The sequence below is a fragment of the Nicotiana tabacum genome, chromosome 1 (assembly GCF_000715075.1).
Source record: "Nicotiana tabacum cultivar K326 chromosome 1, ASM71507v2, whole genome shotgun sequence".
NCBI lineage: Eukaryota > Viridiplantae > Streptophyta > Magnoliopsida > Solanales > Solanaceae > Nicotiana > Nicotiana tabacum.
The window spans coordinates 99,499,501-99,521,885 of record NC_134080.1 but is presented as its reverse complement, the minus strand read 5'-3'; the positions used below and the strand labels follow the sequence as shown (position 1 = coordinate 99,521,885).

General features: G+C 39.5%; 2 protein-coding genes across 2 annotated transcripts; one reads left to right on the top strand and one right to left on the bottom strand.

Annotated features, from left to right (window-relative positions):
* The first annotated feature begins 511 nt into the window (after positions 1-511).
* On the top strand, positions 512-4,216 carry LOC142163206 (uncharacterized). Its single transcript, XM_075220468.1, has 3 exons — positions 512-761; positions 894-1,070; positions 4,143-4,216. The coding sequence occupies exons 1-3, from the start codon at positions 512-514 to the stop codon at positions 4,214-4,216; spliced, it is 501 nt and encodes a 166-aa protein (XP_075076569.1).
* Positions 4,217-17,859: 13,643 nt separating this feature from the next.
* On the bottom strand, positions 17,860-21,861 carry LOC107819338 (putative xyloglucan endotransglucosylase/hydrolase protein 30). The gene is made up of 4 exons (XM_016645438.2): positions 21,505-21,861; positions 21,307-21,407; positions 20,840-21,048; positions 17,860-18,877 (listed from the first exon to the last, which is right to left on the bottom strand). The coding sequence occupies exons 1-4, from the start codon at positions 21,719-21,721 to the stop codon at positions 18,319-18,321; spliced, it is 1,086 nt and encodes a 361-aa protein (XP_016500924.1). The 5' UTR covers positions 21,722-21,861; the 3' UTR covers positions 17,860-18,318.
* Positions 21,862-22,385: the final 524 nt, after the last annotated feature.

Here is a 22,385-nt window from a genome sequence, read left to right as displayed (position 1 = left end):
TTCATCAAGAAGACCCACAGCGCAACAATTTCTCTATCAATTCCAATGGAAATCTTGAAATAGAGGAATATTTTTTTGGGTATTTTAGACTGCTTTTGATTAATAAACTACAGCATTCAGCGGATTTGGAAGTGTGTCCGGACATCCCCGACTGTGATCCAGGTTCCATCTTTCTTGAATTGTATTTGCGCACATCTCTTTACTGTTGCCTTCCCGGCAATTTTGATTGGATTGATTGCTTTTTCTATCTTTTCTACTAGTGTTTTAAGTTTAAGGTTTCATCGATTCATTTTAATTTTATGTTTGCATAGGGGTAGTTTCGTAGATGTGGTAGATTCATTGTTCTAGGGCCTGCTCGCCTTTCTGTTCTCGTAGTCGCTCCTTTGAGCTGTTTTTAGCTATCGGGTTCGTATCTTGTAGTCTTTCGTTCCTATTTTTGGCTCTTAGTGGTAGTGTTTACCAAATACCTTTTGCTTATAGTGGCGGTAGTGAACGATGTGAGAGTAAGGTCATGTCCTCGGGTGGGGCTGGGGTTAGGGTCCAGGGTGGGAAGGGGGGTAAGAAAGCCTCTAAGATGAGAATTGGGTCTTGGAACATTGGGACGTTGACGGGAAAGTCTATAGAGTTAGGTAAGATTATTCAAAAGAGGAAGATCAATATAGTGTGTGTTCAGGAGACTAGATGGAAGGGTACTAGGGCACAAAATGCAGATAGGTTTAAACTATGGTACTCAGAGAGCGTTAGGGGTAAGAATGGGATAGGTATATTTAGTAGACAGGGACCTCAGGGAGCTCGTGGTTGAGGTTAGGAGGGTAAATGATAGGTTGATGAGTATTAAGCTGATAGTGGGTGGGTTTACTATAAACGTGATTAGTGCATACGCTCCTCAGTAGGTTTGGACCAGGAGGTCAAGAAGCAATTCTGGGAAGATTTGGACGAGATGGTGCGTAGTACCCCGCACACAGAGAATTTGTTCATTGGCGGAGATTTCAATGGTCATATTGGGGATAGTGCTAGGGGTTATGATAATGTGCATGGCGGATACGGTTTTGGGGATAGGAATGAGGGAGGTAATTCTGTCACGACCCCAACCCCAGTCATGATGGCGCCCAACACACTGCTAGGCAAGCCCGACCATTCAACAACGTTATCCCAAATTCTTATTCAGATTATAGATAAATATCACAGAGAATTTACTAAGTCATTACATTCAAGTGTATAATTAATAATAAAATCTGCGAAAGTTCAATTAAAATACCACACCATAGCCCAATAGAATCCGGTGTCACGAATATGAGCCTCTAATACAGAATATCCACCTATTACAAGTCTGTCTAGGAAAAATACGGAATAAAAGATAGAGATAGATGGGAGAGATCAAGGCTGCGAATGCCATGCAGCTACCTCGATACTCCCGGATACTACTGCTCAGCTAAACAAATCCTCACTCAGCCTGTAGTGTACCTGGATCTGCACACAAGGTGCAGGGAGTAATGTGAGTACTCCGACCCAGTGAGTAATAAACATAAATAAAGGCTGAGAATAAGAAATCATGGAAAAATACAAAGTAAACTATAACTGGCAGTTTAGAACAACAAATAGTGAAGCAACAAGCCAATTAAGTCAGAGTACCAAATACTGAGACAGGTATAACAGATAAAAACAAATGCATGAGTGCAATGCAATGCATATGATGGTACACTCTAGTACCCAATGCGGTGTGCAGCCCGAGCCATCCACTTATTTATCGTCGACGGCGCTCACTGGGGGTGTGTGCAGACTCCGGAGGGGCTCCTACAGCCCAAGCGCAATATCAAACCATCTCGTGGCATCAAATCTAGGCCCTCGGCCTCATATCAATCTCAGTATAATCACCCAGGCTCTCGGCCTCAATATCAATGTAATCAACCAGGCTCTCGGCCTCAATATCAATGTAATCAACTAGGCTCTCGGCCTCAATATCAATATAACACTGCTGCGGTGCGCATCCCGATCCATGCTCAGTCCAAAAATCATCATAAGCCACTTGGACATTTGTAAAACAGTAGTTCTCAGCCCAAAATATCATTTAGAAATATCATTTAAGTTTTCAAATCTTAGAAAAATGGCTGAGTTTGCAAAATAGTATTTAAAACCTTGGACTGAGGTCAAATGATATGCAAAATATGCGAAAGCAGTGATATCAATCCCTGAAGGATTCAAATAATTGGCAACAAGCCCAAAGTAACAATTAAATCCAAGTAAGGATGATTCTCAATTTAGTTCAAGTAGAAAATACGGTAAAAATATCTCTCGGGACGGACCAAGTCACAATCCCCAATGGTGCTCTACCCCACGCCCGTTATCCGGCGTGCAAGTCACCTCAATATAGCGTTACAATGTGAAATTCCGCTGTTTCAAACCCTTAGGACATCATTTACATCAATTACTCACCTCGATCCGGTCCAAAATCTAGCCCGCGATGCCTCGCCCGCACGAATCGACCTCTGGATGCTCCATATCTAGCCACAATCAGTACATAATCATTAAAATATGCTAAGGGAGCGAAGCCCACTCGAAAATATCCAATTTAACATCAAAATCCCGAAATTGCTCAAACCCGGCCCCGGGCCCACGCTTCGAAATTCGACGAAACTCACAAAATCCGACAACCCATTCAACCACGAGTCCAACCATACCAAAATTACTAAATTCCGATAACAATTCGGCCTCTAAATCTAGAATTTTTGTTTTTGAAAAGTTTATAAATTTTCTCCAATTTCTTCCATTTGATTCACTAATTCTTGATGAAAATAACCATGAAATCATTAAATATAATCACTTTTGGATATTGAACACTTACCCCAATCCATATGGTGAAAATCACTTCGAAAATCGCTTCAATCCGAGCTCCATAGCTCCAAAAATGAGAAAACTCTCGGACTGCCCGAATCATACACTGTCCAGAAATTTTCACGGTTACTGTTCATGGGTACTGTTCACGGTACTGTTCACGGTACTGTTCATGGGTACTGTACACGGATAATGTTCATGTTATTGTACATGGTACTGTACACGGATACTTTTCACGCAGGTGCGGTTACTGTTCACACGTGCGAAAAATGCAGAAAATTGCAGCAGCTTTTCGTTTTACTAAAAAGGCTCTAGCTCCATCATACGAACTCGGAATTTGATGATTCTTATTCCTATGAGTAACAAATAATAATATGAACATAGCCCTTCAGTCGAAACTCAATTCGGAGCTCATTTTCTCAGTTCAATACCCATTTCGCTCGTTAAACAATTAACTCATGTTTCGTATCAAAAACCCAACCGCGACTTGATGAAATTAGACCAAACTTTCCAGATCACTCCTATAATTCATTATTTAAATTCTAGAAATCTCGAAATAAAATTTCGATCTCTAGAACTAAAAATGGACATTTGGATCATTACATGCTTATGCTCAAACGGCAAAAATCTTCCAAAAACTCTTCCAAAACTTATCCGAGCCTCATGGGACCCCGACCATACATGTCAACATAATTCATAACATTATTCAAACCTCTTCCAATCATCAAAACACCTCAAACAACATCAAATTATCCAAAACTCATCGAATTCAAGCCTAATTTTCTAAAAACTTCCGAAATACACTTTCGATCAAAAACCCGACCAAACCACGTCCGAATGACCTGAAATTTTTCACACATATCTCAAATCACCTAACGAAGCTACAGCAACTCTCGGAATTCCATTCTGACTCTCGGATCAAAATCTCACCTATCAATCGGAATTCGCCAAAATACTAACTTCGCCAATTCAAACCTAATTCTACACCGGACCTCCAAAATTACTTCCGATCACACTCCTAAGTCACAAATCATCCCCCAAATCTACCGAATCATCGGAATTCACATCCGAGCCCTCTAACTCATAAGTCAACGTCCGATTGACTTTTCCAAAACAAACCTTTCTTAAAGAGACTAAGCGTCTCATTTCCTACTAAAACCAATCCAAATCAACTCGTTCACACCCAACACTGATAATGAAGCATAAAGAAATAGGAAATGGGGGAAACGGGGCGGTAACTCACGAGACGATGGGTCGGGTCGTCACAATTTCACTTTTGGATTTTTCTAGAGCTTTTGATTTGGTTATAGCTAACTCGAGTTTTCCGAAGAGGGGAAGAGCACCTGGTCACTTTCCGAAATTCAATGGGCAAGACTTAGATTGATTATCTTCTCTGTAGGAAATGCGATAAAGGTCTGTGCACTGACTGCAAGGTCATCCCAAGTGAGCACCTCACGACTCTACATAGGCTCCTAGTTATGGACCTGGAGATCAAGAGGAGTAGGAGGAAGAGGACAGGGTGCAAGAAACCTATGATCAAGTGGGTTAATTTGACCAAGGACAAAGCTCAGGAGTTAGGGGAGAAGTTGTTGGCTATGAGGGCCTGGATGAGTATGGGGGGCGCGTCTAATATGTGGTTCAAGACTGCGGATTGCATTAGGGTAGCTACTAGAGAGGTCTTAGGGGTCACAAAGGGCTCTCCTGGGAGTCATAAAGGGGACTGGTGGTGGAATGGAGAGGTTCAAGATAAAGTGAAAGCTAAGAAAGTTGCTTATTTGAAGCTAGTAGAGAGTACAAATGTGGAGGAAAAAAAGACTTATTGGGAGTGTTACAAAAAGGCAAAGAAAGAGGCAAAGTTAGCAGTTACGACGGCTAAGAACGCGACATTTGCTCATTTGTACGAGGAGCTCGAGGGCAAAGGAAGGGACAAGAGATTGTACCGGTTGGCCAAGGTGAGAGAGAGGATGGAAAAGTGTTGAATGAGGATAGGGATAGACACATTGTGCTGGGTGAGTTGGATCACTCCAAGAGTCGGCGGAATTTTGGGTACTCTAGGCGGATTATGGTAGAGGATGTAGAAGGGGCGATGCGTAAGATGTGCAGGGGCAGTGCGACGGGGCCAGAAGAAATCCCGATGGAATTCTAAAAAAGCGCGGGGCGGGAAGGTTTGGAGTGGCTCATAGGGCTGTTTAATATTAGTTGTAAGACAAAGAAGATGCCCGAAGAATGGAGGTGGAGTATGATGGTTCCGTTTTACAAGAACAAGGGTGATATCCAAATTTGCAACAATTATAGGGGTATCAAGTTATTGAGTCACACTATAAAGGTTTGGGAGAGGGTGGTGGAGGCCAGGGTGAGGAGGTGCATGTCTATATCCGAGAATCAGTTTGGATTCATGCTGGGGCGTTCGACTACGGAACCGATTCATTTGGTAAGGAGATTAGTGGAGCAATACAGGGAGAGGAAGAAGGATTTGCATATGATGTTTATTGACCTTGAGAAGGCAGACGATAAAGTTCCGAGGGAGGTCTTGTGGAGGTGTTTGGAGGTTAGCGGCGTTCCGGTAGCGTACATTAGGGTGATTAAGGATATGTATGATGATGCTAAGACTCGGGTGAGGACTGTGGGTGGTTACTCAGAGCATTTCCCTGTGGTGATGGGGTTGCACCAGGGATCAGTTCTTAGCCCATGTTTATTTGCCTTGGCGATGGATGTACTGTCGCGTCACATCCAATGGGAGGTGCCTTGGTGCATGCTATTTTCCGATGATATATTGTTGATTGACGAGACACGTAGCGGAGTTAACACGAGGTTGGAGGTTTGGAGATAGACCTTGGAGTCAAAAGGCTTCAAACTGAGTAGAACAAAGACAAAATACTTGGAGTGCAAATTCAGTGACGGTACCTATGATGCAGACATAGAGTTTAAGATTGATGCTCAAGTTATCCCCAAAAGAGCGAGTTTTAAGTATCTCGGGTCTATTATCCAGGGTAATGGAGAGCTTGACGAAGATGTCTCACATTGCATCGGAGCGGGATGGATGAAGTGGAGGCTCTCTTCCGATGTTTTATGTGATAGGAATGTGCCGCTAAGACTTAAGGTTAAGTTTTATCGAGTGGTGGTTCGACCGGCTATGTTGTATGGGGCTGAGTGTTGGCCAGTCAAGAATTCCCACGTGCAGAAGATGAGAGTAGCAGAGATGAGGATGTGTGGGTATACCAGGAGAAATAGGATTAAGAATGATGCTATCCGGGACAGAGTGGGAGTAACCTCCGTGGAGGACAAGATGCGGGAGTCGAGGCTGAGATGGTTCGGACATATTAAGAGAAGAAACATTGATGCTCCTGTCAGGAGGTGTGAGAGGTTGGCCATGGAGAGTTTTAGAAGAGGTCGAGGTAGGCCTAAGAAGTACTGGGAGAGGTGATTAGGCAGGACATGGTGCTGCTTCAGCTCACTGAGGACATGACCCTGGATAGGAGGGTGTGGAGGTCGAGGATTAAGGTAGAAGGTTAGTAGGTAGTTTATAGTTGTTCACAAATAGTATTAATAGCATGCATGTCCCTTCATATTCTTAGATTTTTATTATGTTATGTGGTTTTGTTCGCCTCAAGTATTATATTCTCTGTTGCTATTATTTGGTACTACTTATCCTTTATCTCTCCCTTTTCTTTTCTTTTCCATCTTTCTTCCTTCCTTGCTTTCCTCTTCTTCTTCTTGCCCTTACTAAGCCGAGGGTCTATTGAAAACATGCTTTCTACCTCCATTAGGTAGGGGTAAGGTATGCATATAGACTACCATCCCCAGACCCCACCTGTTGGGATCAAACTGGGTTTGTTGTTGTTGTTGTTGTAATTAGTATAAGAAAGTGTTACGGTATATTTTTTTATTATATGATTGAAGTTATTTTATATCAATAAGTTCACAAATTATGATAAATTTCTTTACTGATTAGTTAGTATAATTTCTTCAATTTTCAATTTTAATTTTATCCTTTTTATATAGGGATTAAGTTATATATCGACAACATAACAAATTTCTTTTACAATGTTATCTCAAACTACATGAACGTAAAAGCATTCATGCACCTATTTTCTTTTAGTGTAATTAGATATATTATATTAGGTTATTTATAATTTATTTTAGATATTCACCAATAAGTACTACTTAATAGAATGAACTACAATTATCGTTAAATTGATCAAAAGGATTAAATATTTTTGACACCGTTAATGCTCAAAACATAAGCTTTTACATTATGTACGTTGATTTCTTTTTCTTGTTTGTGATGATAGCCAAATCAAAATTTGTGGACCTCAACATCTGATAGTCCAACACTTATTGTGTTTTTCTTCCTTTATTTTGAAATTCGCTTATTTTTGTCTTAAATGATTAATTTATTGTTTAGAAAGTAAATTTTGTTAATAGTGTAAATATTATATACAATAAATTAAATGGCCTCTAAATATGGTTTCGTCTTAGGTCACGAGATCCATTGAGCTGCCTCTGCTACTACCCAAATGCGCAGTCACAATATTATTCTTAGCCTTTCACAAACTGTAACGACCCGACCGGTTATTTTGAGCATTTGCACTTTGCTCGGTAGTTTATGGGCATGAGTAGCTTCATATGATGTATTATGACTTATGTGAATCGTCGATTTTGGTTTTCAGATTATTTAGAGTCGATTCGGAAGAATGAATTTCATGGTTTAAGCTTTAAGTTGGAAGAGTTGATCAAGTTTGGATTTTTAGCATTTGATCTCGGATTGGAGTTTTGATGGTTTTGTTAGGTATAGATGGTGATTTTAGACTCAGGTGTATGCCTGAATTTGCATTTAGATGTTCCTAGAAGAATTCGGCACTAATTGGCGAAAATCGAAAATTTGAAGGTTTAGAAAATTCATAAGTTTGACCCAGAGTTGACTTTGATGATATCGGGTTTGAATTATGGTTTCGGGAATTGGAATAGCTTCATTATGTCATTTGGGACTTGTGTGCAAATTTTGGATTCAATCCGGGTTGGTTCGCTATTTTTCGGCACGTGTTATCGAAGTTGAAAGTTTAAAGTTCATCAAGTTCGATTCATCGTTTTGATGTTGTTAGGTGTGATTTTAGACCTCGAGTAGGTACGTGTTATGTTATGGGACTTGTTGGTATATTTGGACGGGGTCCTAAGGGGCTCAGGTGAGTTTCGGACGAGGTTTGGAGCATTTTGGAAATTTTGGCTAAGGCTGGTTTGGCAGCGGTTCTGGTGTAACCGCACTTGCAGAGCCATGGGCGCAGGTGCGGAGCCACAAAAGCGGTAGTGTCATTGCGGATGCGAGGTTAGAGCTGGGTGGGAAATACCGCAAAAGCGGATTTTTGTAGCGCACCTGCGTGTGCGCAGATGCGAAATTTGAGCGCAGGAGCGGACATTTTTCCACAGGTGGGAGGTCCATTTCTTCAGTGCCTCTCCGCAGAAGTGGAACGTTTGTCGCAAAAGTGACGTCGTAGAAGCGGCTAAGTGTGTTGCAGATGTGACAATGCCTAGGCAGAAGTATAAAGTACTCTATTTTGGGGGTTTCGGCATTTTTGCATTTTTGGAGCTATGGAGCTCGAATTGGGGGGATTTTTGGAGCAATTTTCATCACAAGGATTAGGTTGAGTATTCCATTCTTGGTTTTGATCTTATTTCATGAATCTATCTTCATTTTTGGCAATTGGATGATGATTTTTAAAGAGGAAATTTGGAGTTCTAGCGTAAAATTTCATAAAGTGAATTTTTTGAGTTTTGATCATCGGTTCGGAGTCGGATTTGAGTGAAAATAGTATGGTCGGACACGTAATGGAATGGGTTGTCGAATTTTGTATGTTTCATCGGGTTCCGAGGTGCGAGCCTGGGTTTTGACTTTTTGGCCGATTTTGGGCTTTTGATTAAAGATTCGATCTTCATCGATTGGGTTTGTTTCATTTGGTATTATTTGATGTACTTGAGTTGCTTCTGGCTAGTTTTGAGCCGTTTTGATGTCGGTACGCACGTGATGGCATTTTAGAGCATCGCTTGGCTTGCTCGGTATGGGAATATGCTTGCTCGAGGTAAGTAACACTTCTAAACTTGGTGTTGAGTGTATGAAACCCCGAATTACGTGTTATGTGTTTGGTGTTAAGGTGACCCACGTGCTAGGTGACGGTCGTGTGGGCATGCACCGTGTAATTTACGACTCTGTTATTTTCGTGGTACTTTGTAGTTACCTGATCTTATCTGTAACCATAAAATCTCTACGTACTAAAGTAATTGAGCTGCCATTGCATATCATATCTCAGACTCTGTTGTTATTTACTGATATATCATATCATCATTTTTGGACTATTGTCATGACATTGTGAGCTCATGAGAGAGAGACTGGAGAGATTGATGACTGAGGGAGGCCGATGGCCTGATTGTGAGGATACTTTTGGGATTGGGCTGCACGCCGCAATAGGCCGTGTTGGCTTTATATATATTATACTATTGCACGTGAATGTCCGTGAGGATCCAGGTATAGATACCATAGCACGTGAGTTATCCGCGTAGTACGTGAGTTGTCCGTGCAGATCTGGGTATTGATATCATAACGCGTGAGTTGTCCGCGTAGCACGTGAGTTGTCTGTGCGGATCCAGGCATTGATACCATAGCACGTGAGTTGTCCGCGTAGCACGTGAGTTGACCGTGCGGACCCAGGGATTGATATTATGGCACGTGAGTTGTCCGTGCAACACGTGAGTTGTCCGTGCTTATTGAGCTTGGGCTGTAGGAGCCCCTCATGAGTCTGTACACACCCCCAGTGAGCGCAGTCGACTATCAATAGGGATCCGGCTGCACGCCGCAGCAAGTATTATATAGCGTTGAGTGATTGAGTGTGCTGAACATAGTGAGAGAGAATGCGAGATAGTGAGATTGACTACTCTGAGAGTGTGAGTACATGAGTACAATATCTGAGATACGTTGCATTTGACATGCGTACCTGAGATACATGCTTAGAGATGCATTTCCTTCTATTATCCGATTTTGGTGACAATCATGATTTTACCTGTATCTGGACATGTAGGCATAGAGATGTACTTTCCTTACGCTATCTGAAAATGAAACATCCTATTTATTGTTGAAAGGATTTTTGGGAAAATCACAATTTTCAAGCTTACTCATATTTTCTTGGCAATTTCAGTAAAAGATTTGGATTTTCGCTGAGATACTTGAAAAGCATGCCATTTTTCTAGAACTGTGAACGAGTTGAGCATTCTATTTCTGAGATACTTTTTTTATTACTTGCACTATGTTATTATGAACTATTGTTGGCTATTGGTGTCGGACCCGACCTTTGTTCTAGATCGTCACTACTTTTAACCTAAGGTTAGGTTGTTACTTATTGAATATATGGGGTCGGTTGTACTCATACTACACTTTTGCACCTTGTGTGCAGATGTTGGATGTTGTTGTTATTGCGTATGGCACAGATGATGTATTTTTATTTCACACCAGCATTGTAAATTCTAATCTTAGAAGCTCATGATTTGTACTACCAGTCCTTGGGAAAATTCTTGTATAAAATAGTTGTATTATTATTATTTCTTCTCTTAATAAGTCTTATTAAATTGGATAGTTGTAAATTGGCTTACCTAGCAGGTTGGTTAGGTGCCATCATGACTAGTTGGATTTTAGATCGTGACAAGTTGGTATTAGAGTTCTAGGTTCATAGGTTCTATATGTCATGAGCAAGTGTCTAGTAGAGTCTTGCGGATCAGTATGATAACGACCATACCTATCTTCGAGAGGCTACAGGTCATTTAGGATAGATTTCCCATCTTTTTTTCCTTATCGTGCGACATTGATTCAGCTTGAAGCGTAACTATTTGAATTCCTTCCATGCATTCATATGCACACATGAGTGCTCGGTATCAGTTGTGCATCAACGACTTGTGATTCCTTGGATAGGGTGAAAGATGTGATTTCTGTGTGTTGATGATGGGCCAGTCTGGAGGACTTGAGGCCGGGTTTTGACTGTAGCTCGACCACGGGGATTTCGGTTGTGTGACCACATGTTTTTGGACTTATAAGTATCGTACTGTCCCTATTAGTGGAATTTGTGGCTCGATGACTGATTGGATGACTATATGATGAGTGTGATGAGACTGCGGGATGTGTTCAGATGGTTCGAAGGTGTTGAGAAGAGTTTGCTTGAGATGTAAAAGGACCATTGGGTGTTTGATTTTTGTCTTTATTTGACGTGTAGTCTCCAGTTATTAGTGTACTGGAGGATCTTTCATGTTGTTTAATTGTGAAACGAATTAGGTCCTCATGCCTTGTTGGCGAGTTCAGACTTAGGAAGATTAAGTGATTGTGCAGTAGTTGTGGTTGTGAAAGGGCATAAAGAGATGTCAGTTTGAGGCTAAGTATGTGGATTATAACCTACGAGATAATTTGCGGATGTGTGATTTTTATGATGTTGTGCGGGGGCTTTCTTTTCTACCAGTGGGTTATACTTGTGCGATTTGAGTTTGGATCAGTTGTAATAGTTGATCCTGACCATCGCGAGGATGAATGTGAGCTTAGCAAATGATTTGAGGTATTATATGGTTTGTGTTACATGAACATATGAAGGATTTAGTTGAATTTTAGTGCGGGATTATGGCAGTAATAGAGTATGGGTATTATGAGTTATCGACTATTTTGTTCTATGGCTTTGAGCCAAGTGGGGGAGTCTGCTATTGACGATTTGATTGCGTGGTTAGGTGTTGTACTGGTTTCAGATTAAGGCATACTAGTGAATCAGTTATGACTTGCAATAGAAGAGATCGAGGATGACTCGAGTAAGGCAATTTCTAGATACGGGTTGTATTACCTTCTATGGGTATATGGAAATTATGGAATGATTGAGTGGTTATTCGTGAAGGATGTAGTGGGCATGGAGTAGGAATTTGCTTGGCTGTGTTATGGAGGGGTTACTTCTTTGGGTGTTGTCGTGCTAATGGGGCACAAGTCATTCGGCCCTTTTGGGCGGTGCGATTGAGATTTGAGTAGAGTGGATGACTCTCGAGAATGGTTCTAATGGATTCAAGATTTATATGTAGCAATTGAGAATTTTGCGGATTTGCGTATAGCCAGAAACTAAGATTTACATTGGATGGTGTTGAAACTCGCGGTATTTCTATATCATTATGGATTGTACATTTCAATACTAGGGAGGTAAAGGAAACAGTTTTGGGTGCACATAAGGTATCTTCAGAGCGGGTGCTTCGATTGTGGTACTTTGGGGTGCTAAGAGGGAGTACGACGGCTTATGCGCCTTTAGGTGGTGTGGTTCTATGCTAGGGTTTGTGGGGTGAGTTTTGGTTAAGGATCATGGTGTTCTAGTAAGGAGAAGTATCAACTTGAATGCAATTCGAAAGGAATTTGAAGGAATAGGACCACTTGGTAGTAGGTTGGATCAGTACAGTAATGGACATGATCGGTTCTTTAGGTACTTTTGATGTGGTGAGTCCCTACAGGTGTTTGTGGCAACACTCTTGGATATGGCACTGGCGTGGCTTAGTTGAGTTAGAGAGATTCAGTTCTGATGGTTTGCTTATATGCAAATAGGTTTCGGAGTGTTCTCGATGATCTCTACCATGGTTTGAGATGGATATTTCCTACCAGCATGAGGAGCATGTTGAGTATAGTGATTTTCTACTGGATAAGATCAAAAGGAAAGTTTCTGACCGATTGAGTACGTATTCTGCTGCTGACTCGGAGTGGATTATGAGATTCTCGTACTTTTTATATGATTTCATAATAGATGAGGTGTGCTTTGAGATTATGATCTGCATGTGCAAGTATACGATTCAGTTCCAAAAGGGAGATCATGAGTTTATGCAGCACAAGCAATTTCAGATATTTGGACTAATTGGTATTACCTGAGTAGGGTGTGCATCTCAGAAGGAGCACTAAGTTTTGACTTACGGATGCTTCATTGGTATAGCGGTAATCGCCTGGTTGATTGATTGCTGATATTCAATTTTCGCTATGTGGCATGGAAGAATTATCGAAGCATTCCTCGTGGGATGATCGTGTATGGGAGATGTGTTAGACATTCAGGTGGTGGAGTTATGGTCAAATACGGTGATTCATATGTTCTATGGATTTGGAGACCAGGAGTTCTCATAAGCAGATTGTTTCATGGTTGTGGACTGTGAAGATGTAGTCAAAGCTAGCTAGATGTTAGTATGTGCTATGGTTCAGTCATTGTGGACTTTCAGAAGGGTTGATTTGGGAGCTCATTGGTAGGCCTAATGAGGATGTGTATTCTACGCCAGGTTGGATTGGTTGAATCCATAATGTTGTTGTTGAGGGATGTGCCATTCGATTAGAGTTGAGCTTATTCGTGTTATGATATGTTCTGTGAGTTACCCTTCTATGCTACGAGGGGTTGTGATCCGTTTATTATATGCACACTCGGTGTGGTTCTATTTGGGCTTTATAGCAAACTTAGTGTGATTTGGTGATTGGGGTGTGGAATTATTGATTGCGCATTGGTTATGTTCTTTCGGGTTTGTGAGACATTGTGTCATTTTCTTCTCCGTGGTTATGGTCATGCACATTGGGTACTTGATGTCGGGTTGCGTGTGGTTGTTGATTTTGAGCAAGGTGGCTTGAGGTGTTTTGTATGGACCAATGTTTGGATGGGGTCATGCATTGTGGTAGAGATGTTGAGATATGATCCTTTGTGTTAAATTCATGTTTTATGGTTCTACGGTGTGTGATGGGTTTTTAGCATTGCATTGTGGCGGTATTTATTGAGCTTGCGGGGCGGTTCTCTCGTTTGAGTCATTGCCATTTTTGAGTACATTTGAATTGTTGCATATTGGTGCACGGATTGCACGGTTTGTGGCTCTAGGTAGTATTGGTGTGGTAGGTCAGTAGAGTAGCTGGTATTTTATAAGATAAGGTCGTCGGATCTAGGATGGGTGCTATCGGATTTGATAGCAGTATATTTGGAAGGATAATATCGGAAGTCGGCTTAAAAATGGCTATAGTTCTTGTCACAGAGAAGAAGCTCCATGACGTGTTGATCTGATGAATGTTTATGATTTCTGCATGTTTCTTTCATCGTCTGCAGTATACAAAGGTTTTAAAACGAGGTTTTATTTGATATAAAGTTTATTACCGATATTAGGTTGTTTTAAGCATCTACTGTGACTAGAAATCATTGTTATGAGTATTTGAGTTATGTGGTATATCATGTGATTGTGTCTTGGGTTATGGCTATGGCTTGATGCAGCTTGTTCAAACTTATAAAGAGTGTAGATGCGAGATTCGGGTCTTATAGGAAATTTTGGATGTTAGAAATTAGGTTCTAAGGTTTATAGGCTAAGGATGGATTAAGGATCTTCAGTTATGTTGTGTTGTTAGGCTTTTATGGATTAGGGTGACGTGGTATCAACCCCGGTTATGTGTGGTAAGGTTACACTATGATCTAGCGGCTTAAGAACAACTCTAGGCACGTTCGAGGATGAACGGTGTGTTTAAGTGAGGGAGGATATAACGACCCGACTGGTCGTTTGAGCATTTGCACTTCGCTCGGTAGTTTATGGGCATGAGTATCACCGTATGATGTATTATGACTTATGGAATCATCGGTTTTGGTTTTCAGGTTATTCAGAGTCGATTCGGAAGAATGAACTTCATAGTTTAAGCTTTAAGTTGGAAGAGTTGGCCAAGTTTGACTTTTTAGCATTTGACCTCAGATTGGAGTTTTGATGGTTTCGTTAGGTCCGGATGGTGATTTCGTACTTGGGTGTATGCCCGTATTTGCATTTGGATGTTCCTAGAAGAATTCGGCACTAATTAGCGAAAATCAAAAATTTGAAGGTTTGGAAAGTTCATAAGTTTGACCGAGAGTTGACTTTGATGATATCGGGTTCGAATTATAGTTTCGGGAATTGGAATAGCTTTGTTATGTCATTTGGGACTTTTGTGCAAAAATTGGGTTCAATCCGGGTTGGTTCGCTATGTTTCCGCACGTGTTATAGAAGTTGAAAAGTTCAAAATTCATCAAGTTCGAATTTAGGTGCGATTCGTCGTTTCAATATTGTTAGGTGTAATTTGAGGCCTCAAGTAGGTTTGTGTTATATTATGGGACTTTTTGGTATATTTGGACGGGATCCCGAGGGGCTCGGATGAGTTTCGAACGAGGTTCGGAGCATTTTGGAAATTTTGGCTAAGGCTGGTTTGGTAGAGGTTCTGGTATAACCACACCTGCAGAGCCATGGGCGCAGGTGCAGAGCCGCAAAAGTGGTAGTGTCATCACAGATGCGAGGTGAGGAAGACCACAGAAACGGCTTTTTGTAGCGCACCTGCGAGATTTGAGCGTAGGAGCGGGCGTTAACGCATGTGCTATTCCTTGTGTCGACCTACGATGTCGCAGGAGCGGATGCTTTTCCGCAAGTGTGAGGTCCATTTCTTCAGTACCTCTCCGCAGAAGTGGAACGTTTGTAACAAAAGCGACGCCACAACAGCGGCTAAGTGTGTCGCAGATGCGACGATCCCTGGGCAGAAGTATAAAGTACTGTATTTTGGGGGTTTCGGCAATTTTTGCATTTTTTGAGCTATGGAACTCGGATTGAGGCGAGTTTTGGAGCAATTTTCATCACAATGATTGGGCTATGTATTTTATACATTGTTTTGATCTTATTTCATAAATCTATCTTCATTTTTGGCCATTGCTTGATGAATTTTAAAGAGGAAATTGGGGGTTTTAGCCTAAAGTTTCATAAAGTGAATTTTTGAGTTTTGAACATCGATTCGGAGTTGGATTTGAGTGAAACTAGTATAGTTGGACTCGTAATGGAATGGATTGTCAAATTTTTTGAGTTCCATCGGGTTCCGAGGTATGGCCCGTATTTTGACTTTTTGGCCGATTTTCGGCTTTTGATTAAAGATTCGACCTTTATCGATTGGGTTTGTTTCCTTTGGCATTATTCAATGTACTTGAGTTGCTTTTGGCTAGTTTTGAGCCATTCGGAGGTCGGTACGCGCGTGATGGTATTTTGGAGTGTCACTTGGCTTGCTCGGTATTGGAATTTACTTGTTTGAGGTAAGTAACACTTCTAAACTTGACGCTGAAGGTATAAAATCCCGAATTACGTGTTATGTGTTTGGTGTTGAGGTGACGCACATGCTAGGCGATGGGCATGTGGACGTGCACCGTGTAAGTTATGGCTCTGTTATTTTTGTGGTACTATGTAGTTACTTGATCTTATCTATAACCATAAAATCTCTACGTACTAAATCAATTGAGTTGTCAATCATGCTAGAGATCATGTTTAAGCTATATGTTGGTACTGTTGGGACCCATATTGGCCGTTTCTTGCTGATGACTTATTGATTTCATTGAAATTCAAGCTGAGTCATATTCATTCATTACATATCATATCTTAGTCTCTGTTGTTATTTATTGATGCATCATATCATCATTTTCGGGCTAGTTTCATGACATTGTGCGCCCGCGAGAGAGAGAGACTGGAGAGATGTATGACTGAATGAGGCCGAGAGTTTGATTATGAGTGACATTTATGGGATCAGGTTGTACGCTGCAGCGGGTTTTACTGATTTATGATGGCACTTGGGCTGAAGGAGCCCCTCCGGAGTCTGCACACAACCCCAGTGAACGCAATTGATTATATATATAATACATGTGGATCGAGTTGCACGTCGCAACAAGCCTTATGGTTATATATATGTGGATCGGGTTGCACACTGCAATGAGCCTTATGACTATATATATGTGGATCGGGTTGCACGCCGCAACGGGCCTTATGTCTATATGTGGATCGGGTAGCACGTCGTAACAGGTATTGTATAGTGCTGAGTGACTGAGTGTGCTGAGTATTGAGCATGGTGAGAGAGAATGCGAGAAAATGAGATTGAGTACTCTGAGAGTTTGAGTACATGAGTTCATCACTGAGATGCATTGCATTTGACATGCGTACCTGAGATACATGCTTAGAGATGCATTTCCTTCTGCTACCCGATTTTGGTGACATTCATGATTTTACCTGTATCTGGAAATGTAGGCATAGAGATGTACTTTCCTCACGCTATCTGAAAATGAAACATCCTATTTATTGTTGAAAGGATTTTTTAAAAAATCACAATTTTCAAGTTTACTCATATTTTCTTGGCAATTTCGGTAAAAGATTTGGGTTTTCATTGGCATACTTGAAAAACATGCTTATTTTCTGGAACTGTGAACGAGCTGAGCATTCTATTTCTGAGATACTTCTTTTATTACCTTGCACTATGTTGTTATGAACTGTTGTTGGCTATTGGTGTCGGACCCGACCTTTGTTCCAGTTTGTCACTACTTTCAACCTAAGGTTAGGTTTGTTACTTATTGAGTACATGGGGTCGGTTGTACTCATACTATACTTCTGCACCTTGCGTGTAGATGTTGGATGCTGATGTTGCTGTGTACGGCGGGAGCTGGATCGGAAGTCGTGCCTGCGTTCCAGTCACAACTGCCTCTTGTTCTTGGTAACTTTAGAGTTATTAATCTGTTTATGTATTATTCGAACAGATGATGTATTTTTATTTCATACCAGCGTTATAAATTCTAATATTAGAAGCTCATGATTTGTACTACCTGTCCTTGAGAAAATTTTTCTATTAAATAGTTATATTATTATTTCTTCTCTTAATAAGTCTTATTAAATTGGATAATTTTTAATTGGCTTACCTAGCCGGTTGAGTTAGGTACCATCACAACTAGTTGGATTTTGGGTCGTGACACAAACATTCTCCTATCGTTTCTTCTTTGGAATATCTGAATTAATAGAAACAAGAAGGTTTTTAATAATTTCTCAAATTTGATTTTCATCAAACATATCATCACGCAAGTTGCGGAATTTCTTTCCTTACAAATGTTGTAACTTCTTCTCTTCGAACCACCATCGTTCCTGTCAACTCGCAGCTACCTCCTGATGATGTTATTAAGCTTATAATGTTGATGGTACTTACGATAACATGATATTTTTAGAAACCATATAGGCAGCTGGATACTTGATTTCTCCAAGCACCTTATATTACCTCTTCTTCGATTATCCAAACAGAATTGCTTGCTTTATTATTTGGTTTGTAACTGGCTCAAGACTTGAACATTATAACTTTGTAGATCGAATCTGACTCCCAAGTTGTATGCTTTATGCTCGATGGAGTGAACGATAAATACTCACATGTCCTAACTAAACGCAGGCCTTTGCTTGATGATCTTGGAGGACCACTTGTGCAACACATTTTCAGAGAAGCCAACACTACTGCCAACATTCTATCTAAATATGGGTGTAATAATATTGATTCCACTGCCCTGCTACATTTTAAAGTACAAATTCAATAATACCACTCATGTATATGCTAATTTCCTTGGTACACCACCATCTATAGGAGTATAGAAATCTTCACACCCAATAATTACCCCTCGTACAATTTACAATTTATTACATTGCAGCAGCTTGGCCAGACTTTGATGAAGCACCAGCAGCAGCCCTATTCCGCCGCCTAGAGCTCCGTCCAGGGCGGTGTTTCCGGTGGCTGTGGCTGCCACCAAACTTCATCTTCTGCCTAAGCCTTCCACTGTCCTTAAATAAGTCTCTTTCTGACTGAACAATCACACATTCTGGTGGTGGCACAGGGTACCTAATATTATCATAACAATAAGAATAATACATGTATCTTTCTCTAAACCATTTCATTGATTTTCGCCTTTCGGGTGTCATGATAGAGTAGTTTTGAGCAAGTAATTTGGCAATTCTATCAGTGCAATTTGTAGATGAAATTTGCTCAATGGGATCTACTATACAGCCTTCAAGAACTAAGTCTTTGAACTCGGCTGCAAAAGGTTCATGTTTGTAGTCAACTTTAGCCTTGCCGCCATTTGTAGCCCAAGAAGATGCATCCCAAATTGTGGCATATAAAGACATTGGCTTTGATGGAAAGTCCCCTCCCATTGCTGGATTACGATTTACTTCTCTAATTGGTGTCTCATCAATGTAGAATCTATAAAACAAAGAAACAAAACCAAGGTTTTGGAGGTTAGTTAAAAAGAAACACTAATGAATGAAGAAATTTTGACCAACTTTCACATATTAAACTACGTACACTGACAGTGTACAAATCTTTACGATTTACGGGTGCATAACTTCAATATTTTTACCGACATCTTATGCAACTAAAACTTGCAAGTTACAAAGTGTTGGAAGTTGTTACATTACAATCTTCAACAAGTTAAGGAATCCTTTGTTTGACAACTTTCTAGTAATGTGCAACTGTAAAGGCGACATTCCCTTTTTTCTTGATATCTTAATAATTTATTATGGCAATTTAAGATATTAAAGAAAAGAATCAAGAAGAGGGAATAGAAGAAAGTATGCTAGTTGTCAATGTACTTAGCTAAAATGCTCACTTTAATGATTTTCCAAATCTGGATATTGAAAACATCAGCAAGTATTTGATTATGGATTTTACTCAATATTCCAAGTAGGAAGCAACACCAAAATCTTTTAGAAGAGCGATTTTGATAAATATCTACCACGATAATAGAATGATTGGCTAGTATTCAGAGCTAGAAGCTAAATAATCTCAATTGCAAAGTGCCAAATGGAGCAGAGTTATACAAATTTGTGCCTCTAGTAACATTGTGAATATCCCGGTTTTCAAGAACATTATACCCATTGAAGAAGAATTAGGGCAATACTCATTCTCAACCTTTTAAAACACTTTACAAACATTAGTCTATAAAAGAATCACAAAACAGTTCAAATTTGGCCAGTCTCATCCCACACTGAACCTTCCTTATAGCTAGCCAAGAAACATTTATATTTCATACTATACTCTTAGTTTAGTATACATTTTATGGGTAGAAACAAGATTATCTTTATATAGCCTATATTTTGGGCAGTTTATATCATATATAAACTTGACGGTAAGTACACTTTGAGGCAACATAACCAAAACACTTGTTATGAGAAGAATTTTGTGCTAACAACTACATTTATTAAGCATGATAAGTTCAAAGTATAGACAAACTCTTTTATGTCTTAACATATACAATTAGTGCAAACGTCACTTGGAAAACAGCCCATCACCCCAGTTTTCCAGCTTTAAAGACGTTTCTTAGAAAAGGAAAAAGTAATATTTGCATTGCCGTAAACCGTGCAATTACAATTTTTTACCCTTTTAGAAGATTAGTTACTCTCATTAACGGGCTAATCAACAGTTTAATGTACTTAATTATTTCCTCCCATTAATGAGCTAATCAACATCTTTGGCATGTTATGACCCCCCCCCCCCCCCCTCAACACTAAGGTCCCCGCTCCAAAGGCAAAAAAAAATTACTAGTAAAAAGTATGAAAAATAAACTCCAGAGAAAAAATATGTGCAAAATTACCTTTCAGTTCCTCGAAAGAAAGAAGTTCCAATTTGATGAACACTGAAGAAAATAGAAAGTTGTACTAGAAAATAAGCAATTACACTCTGTCCATTCTATGCAAGAACACTTGTGAATATATGGCAGTAATTTGTAGAAGTTATAAATCATCACATGTTTTCATCAGCCACTAATCATTAAAATAGAAATTCGGAAAAGTTATTAAAAACCAACCATAAACATAAAGTACCTAAAAGAAAATGGTCTCATCCAACAAACGCAATAGGTAACCAAAATTTTCGAAAACGAATAGCAACCTTTCTTTCTTATTAATTTCTCTCTCCGCGTTTGGCCAAAAGATAGGCACAATGCCACTATTTACAGCATCTACTGAATGCTTTCGATACCTAACAGAATTATACTTATTCAAATTAAAGAGAACAAGCAATTAGGAATTTTTTTAATTTCTATGCACTGACAGTATAAAGGATTTTATATTATGAGATTATCTTAATGTTAATTATCCATAATCATGGAATAAATAACTTGAAAGAAGAAGGCAACTAAGTAATTAAAATAATAGAAGTGCTTACATAATATTTTTGGGGGTCCAAAGAATGCTGTAGTGATGGAAGTCTTTGCTAGGATCAAACCACATTCTATACCTCTCTTCTCTCCCACGGCTTACGCTCCCATTTCCATATAAGTTGGTCTGAAATCTCCATGGCTGCCCATTCACATTCCCCAGAAACTCGATGTCTAACTCGTCATGATTCTTCTCAAATGTGTCCACATTTGACGTCTATATATCAATAAATACAACAATGGTTTAAAAAAATAGAAGGAATTTCATGTAATATCAGTAATCGTCAAAGTAGACGCATTTTCATATAACTCTTCACCATGCAAAATAAAAAATGTGCTTCTTCCTTCAATAAACAATCTTGTTTTGGATTTCAGAACACGTACATGCATATATTATGACTAAAATAGGTAGTCAAAATCAGATCAAGTGATATTTTATGCATAAAGAAACTATACACATGCAAATATTACTTACATAAAATGCGACAACGATGCCGGCAGTATATATGGCCGGCAACTTAATACTAGCGCTAAAAAATCCATAATTGTAATATTCTGTTGAAATTACACCAGACCCTGAAAAGGTAAAATACAAACATTAATATTGAAATAAAAAAGTTTACATCAAATATACATAAAAATTAAGAAATTGATATATCAAAATAAGTACTACCAGAGAAACGATTAAGGAGGAGACGAAAGCTTGTATCATCAGGAGATCGTTCGATATTGAAATCACTAAAAAGAGGGGAATATCCTTCTTCGTATGTGATGGTGGAGAGGTTAAAAGCCCTTGTGGTCGCCGCCGCCGCCGGGAAAATATATAACAATAAAAGGAGAGAGAAGGGTGTCAAAGATTTTGATAGAGATGAAAGAACTCGATAATCCATATTGCCTTTTTTTGGTATTTCTATATTGAAGTTTTATTTCTTTTTATTCTTTATATATATGTTGGGCTCTTCTCTTCTCCTCGTCTTCTTGGTCTTTGTTTCATAAAAATTTATATTTGGCAACAGAATATACAGCCATGAAGAGAGAGGAAGATTATGAAGCGAGAGAGATTTGACAGGTTTCAGTTTTGAAGGGTAGAGTTACAGTATAATCCTCGTGGTTACGGGTTATTAACTAGATTGCCACGAGAATTTGGTTTTTGAAGAAATGAAAATTTGGGGGAAAAGGAAGAAAAAAAAACTCCGTTTGAGAATATATTAAGCGTTTTGACAAATTGATATGTTTAAAATTATTTTTAAAAAGGATATCTTTAAAAATATTGATATTTTATAAAAATAATATGTCATTTATTAATTTCTTCTCTACTTCTAATTTTTAGGGGTGGGCCAAATATTTGTGGGCAAAAGCCAACTTATTAAGGGAGCTTTTGCATCTATACCCGGTTTTGAAGTCACAATTGAAGCTATACACACTTTGTAAAAAATAATTACAAGCCTACCCATTTTACGCTCAACTTCAGACTTATCGAGTCTAAAGTTAAAAAAAAATTAGTCTGAAGTGCAATGCACTTAAGGCCAATTAAGTCTAAAGAGAAAAAATCGC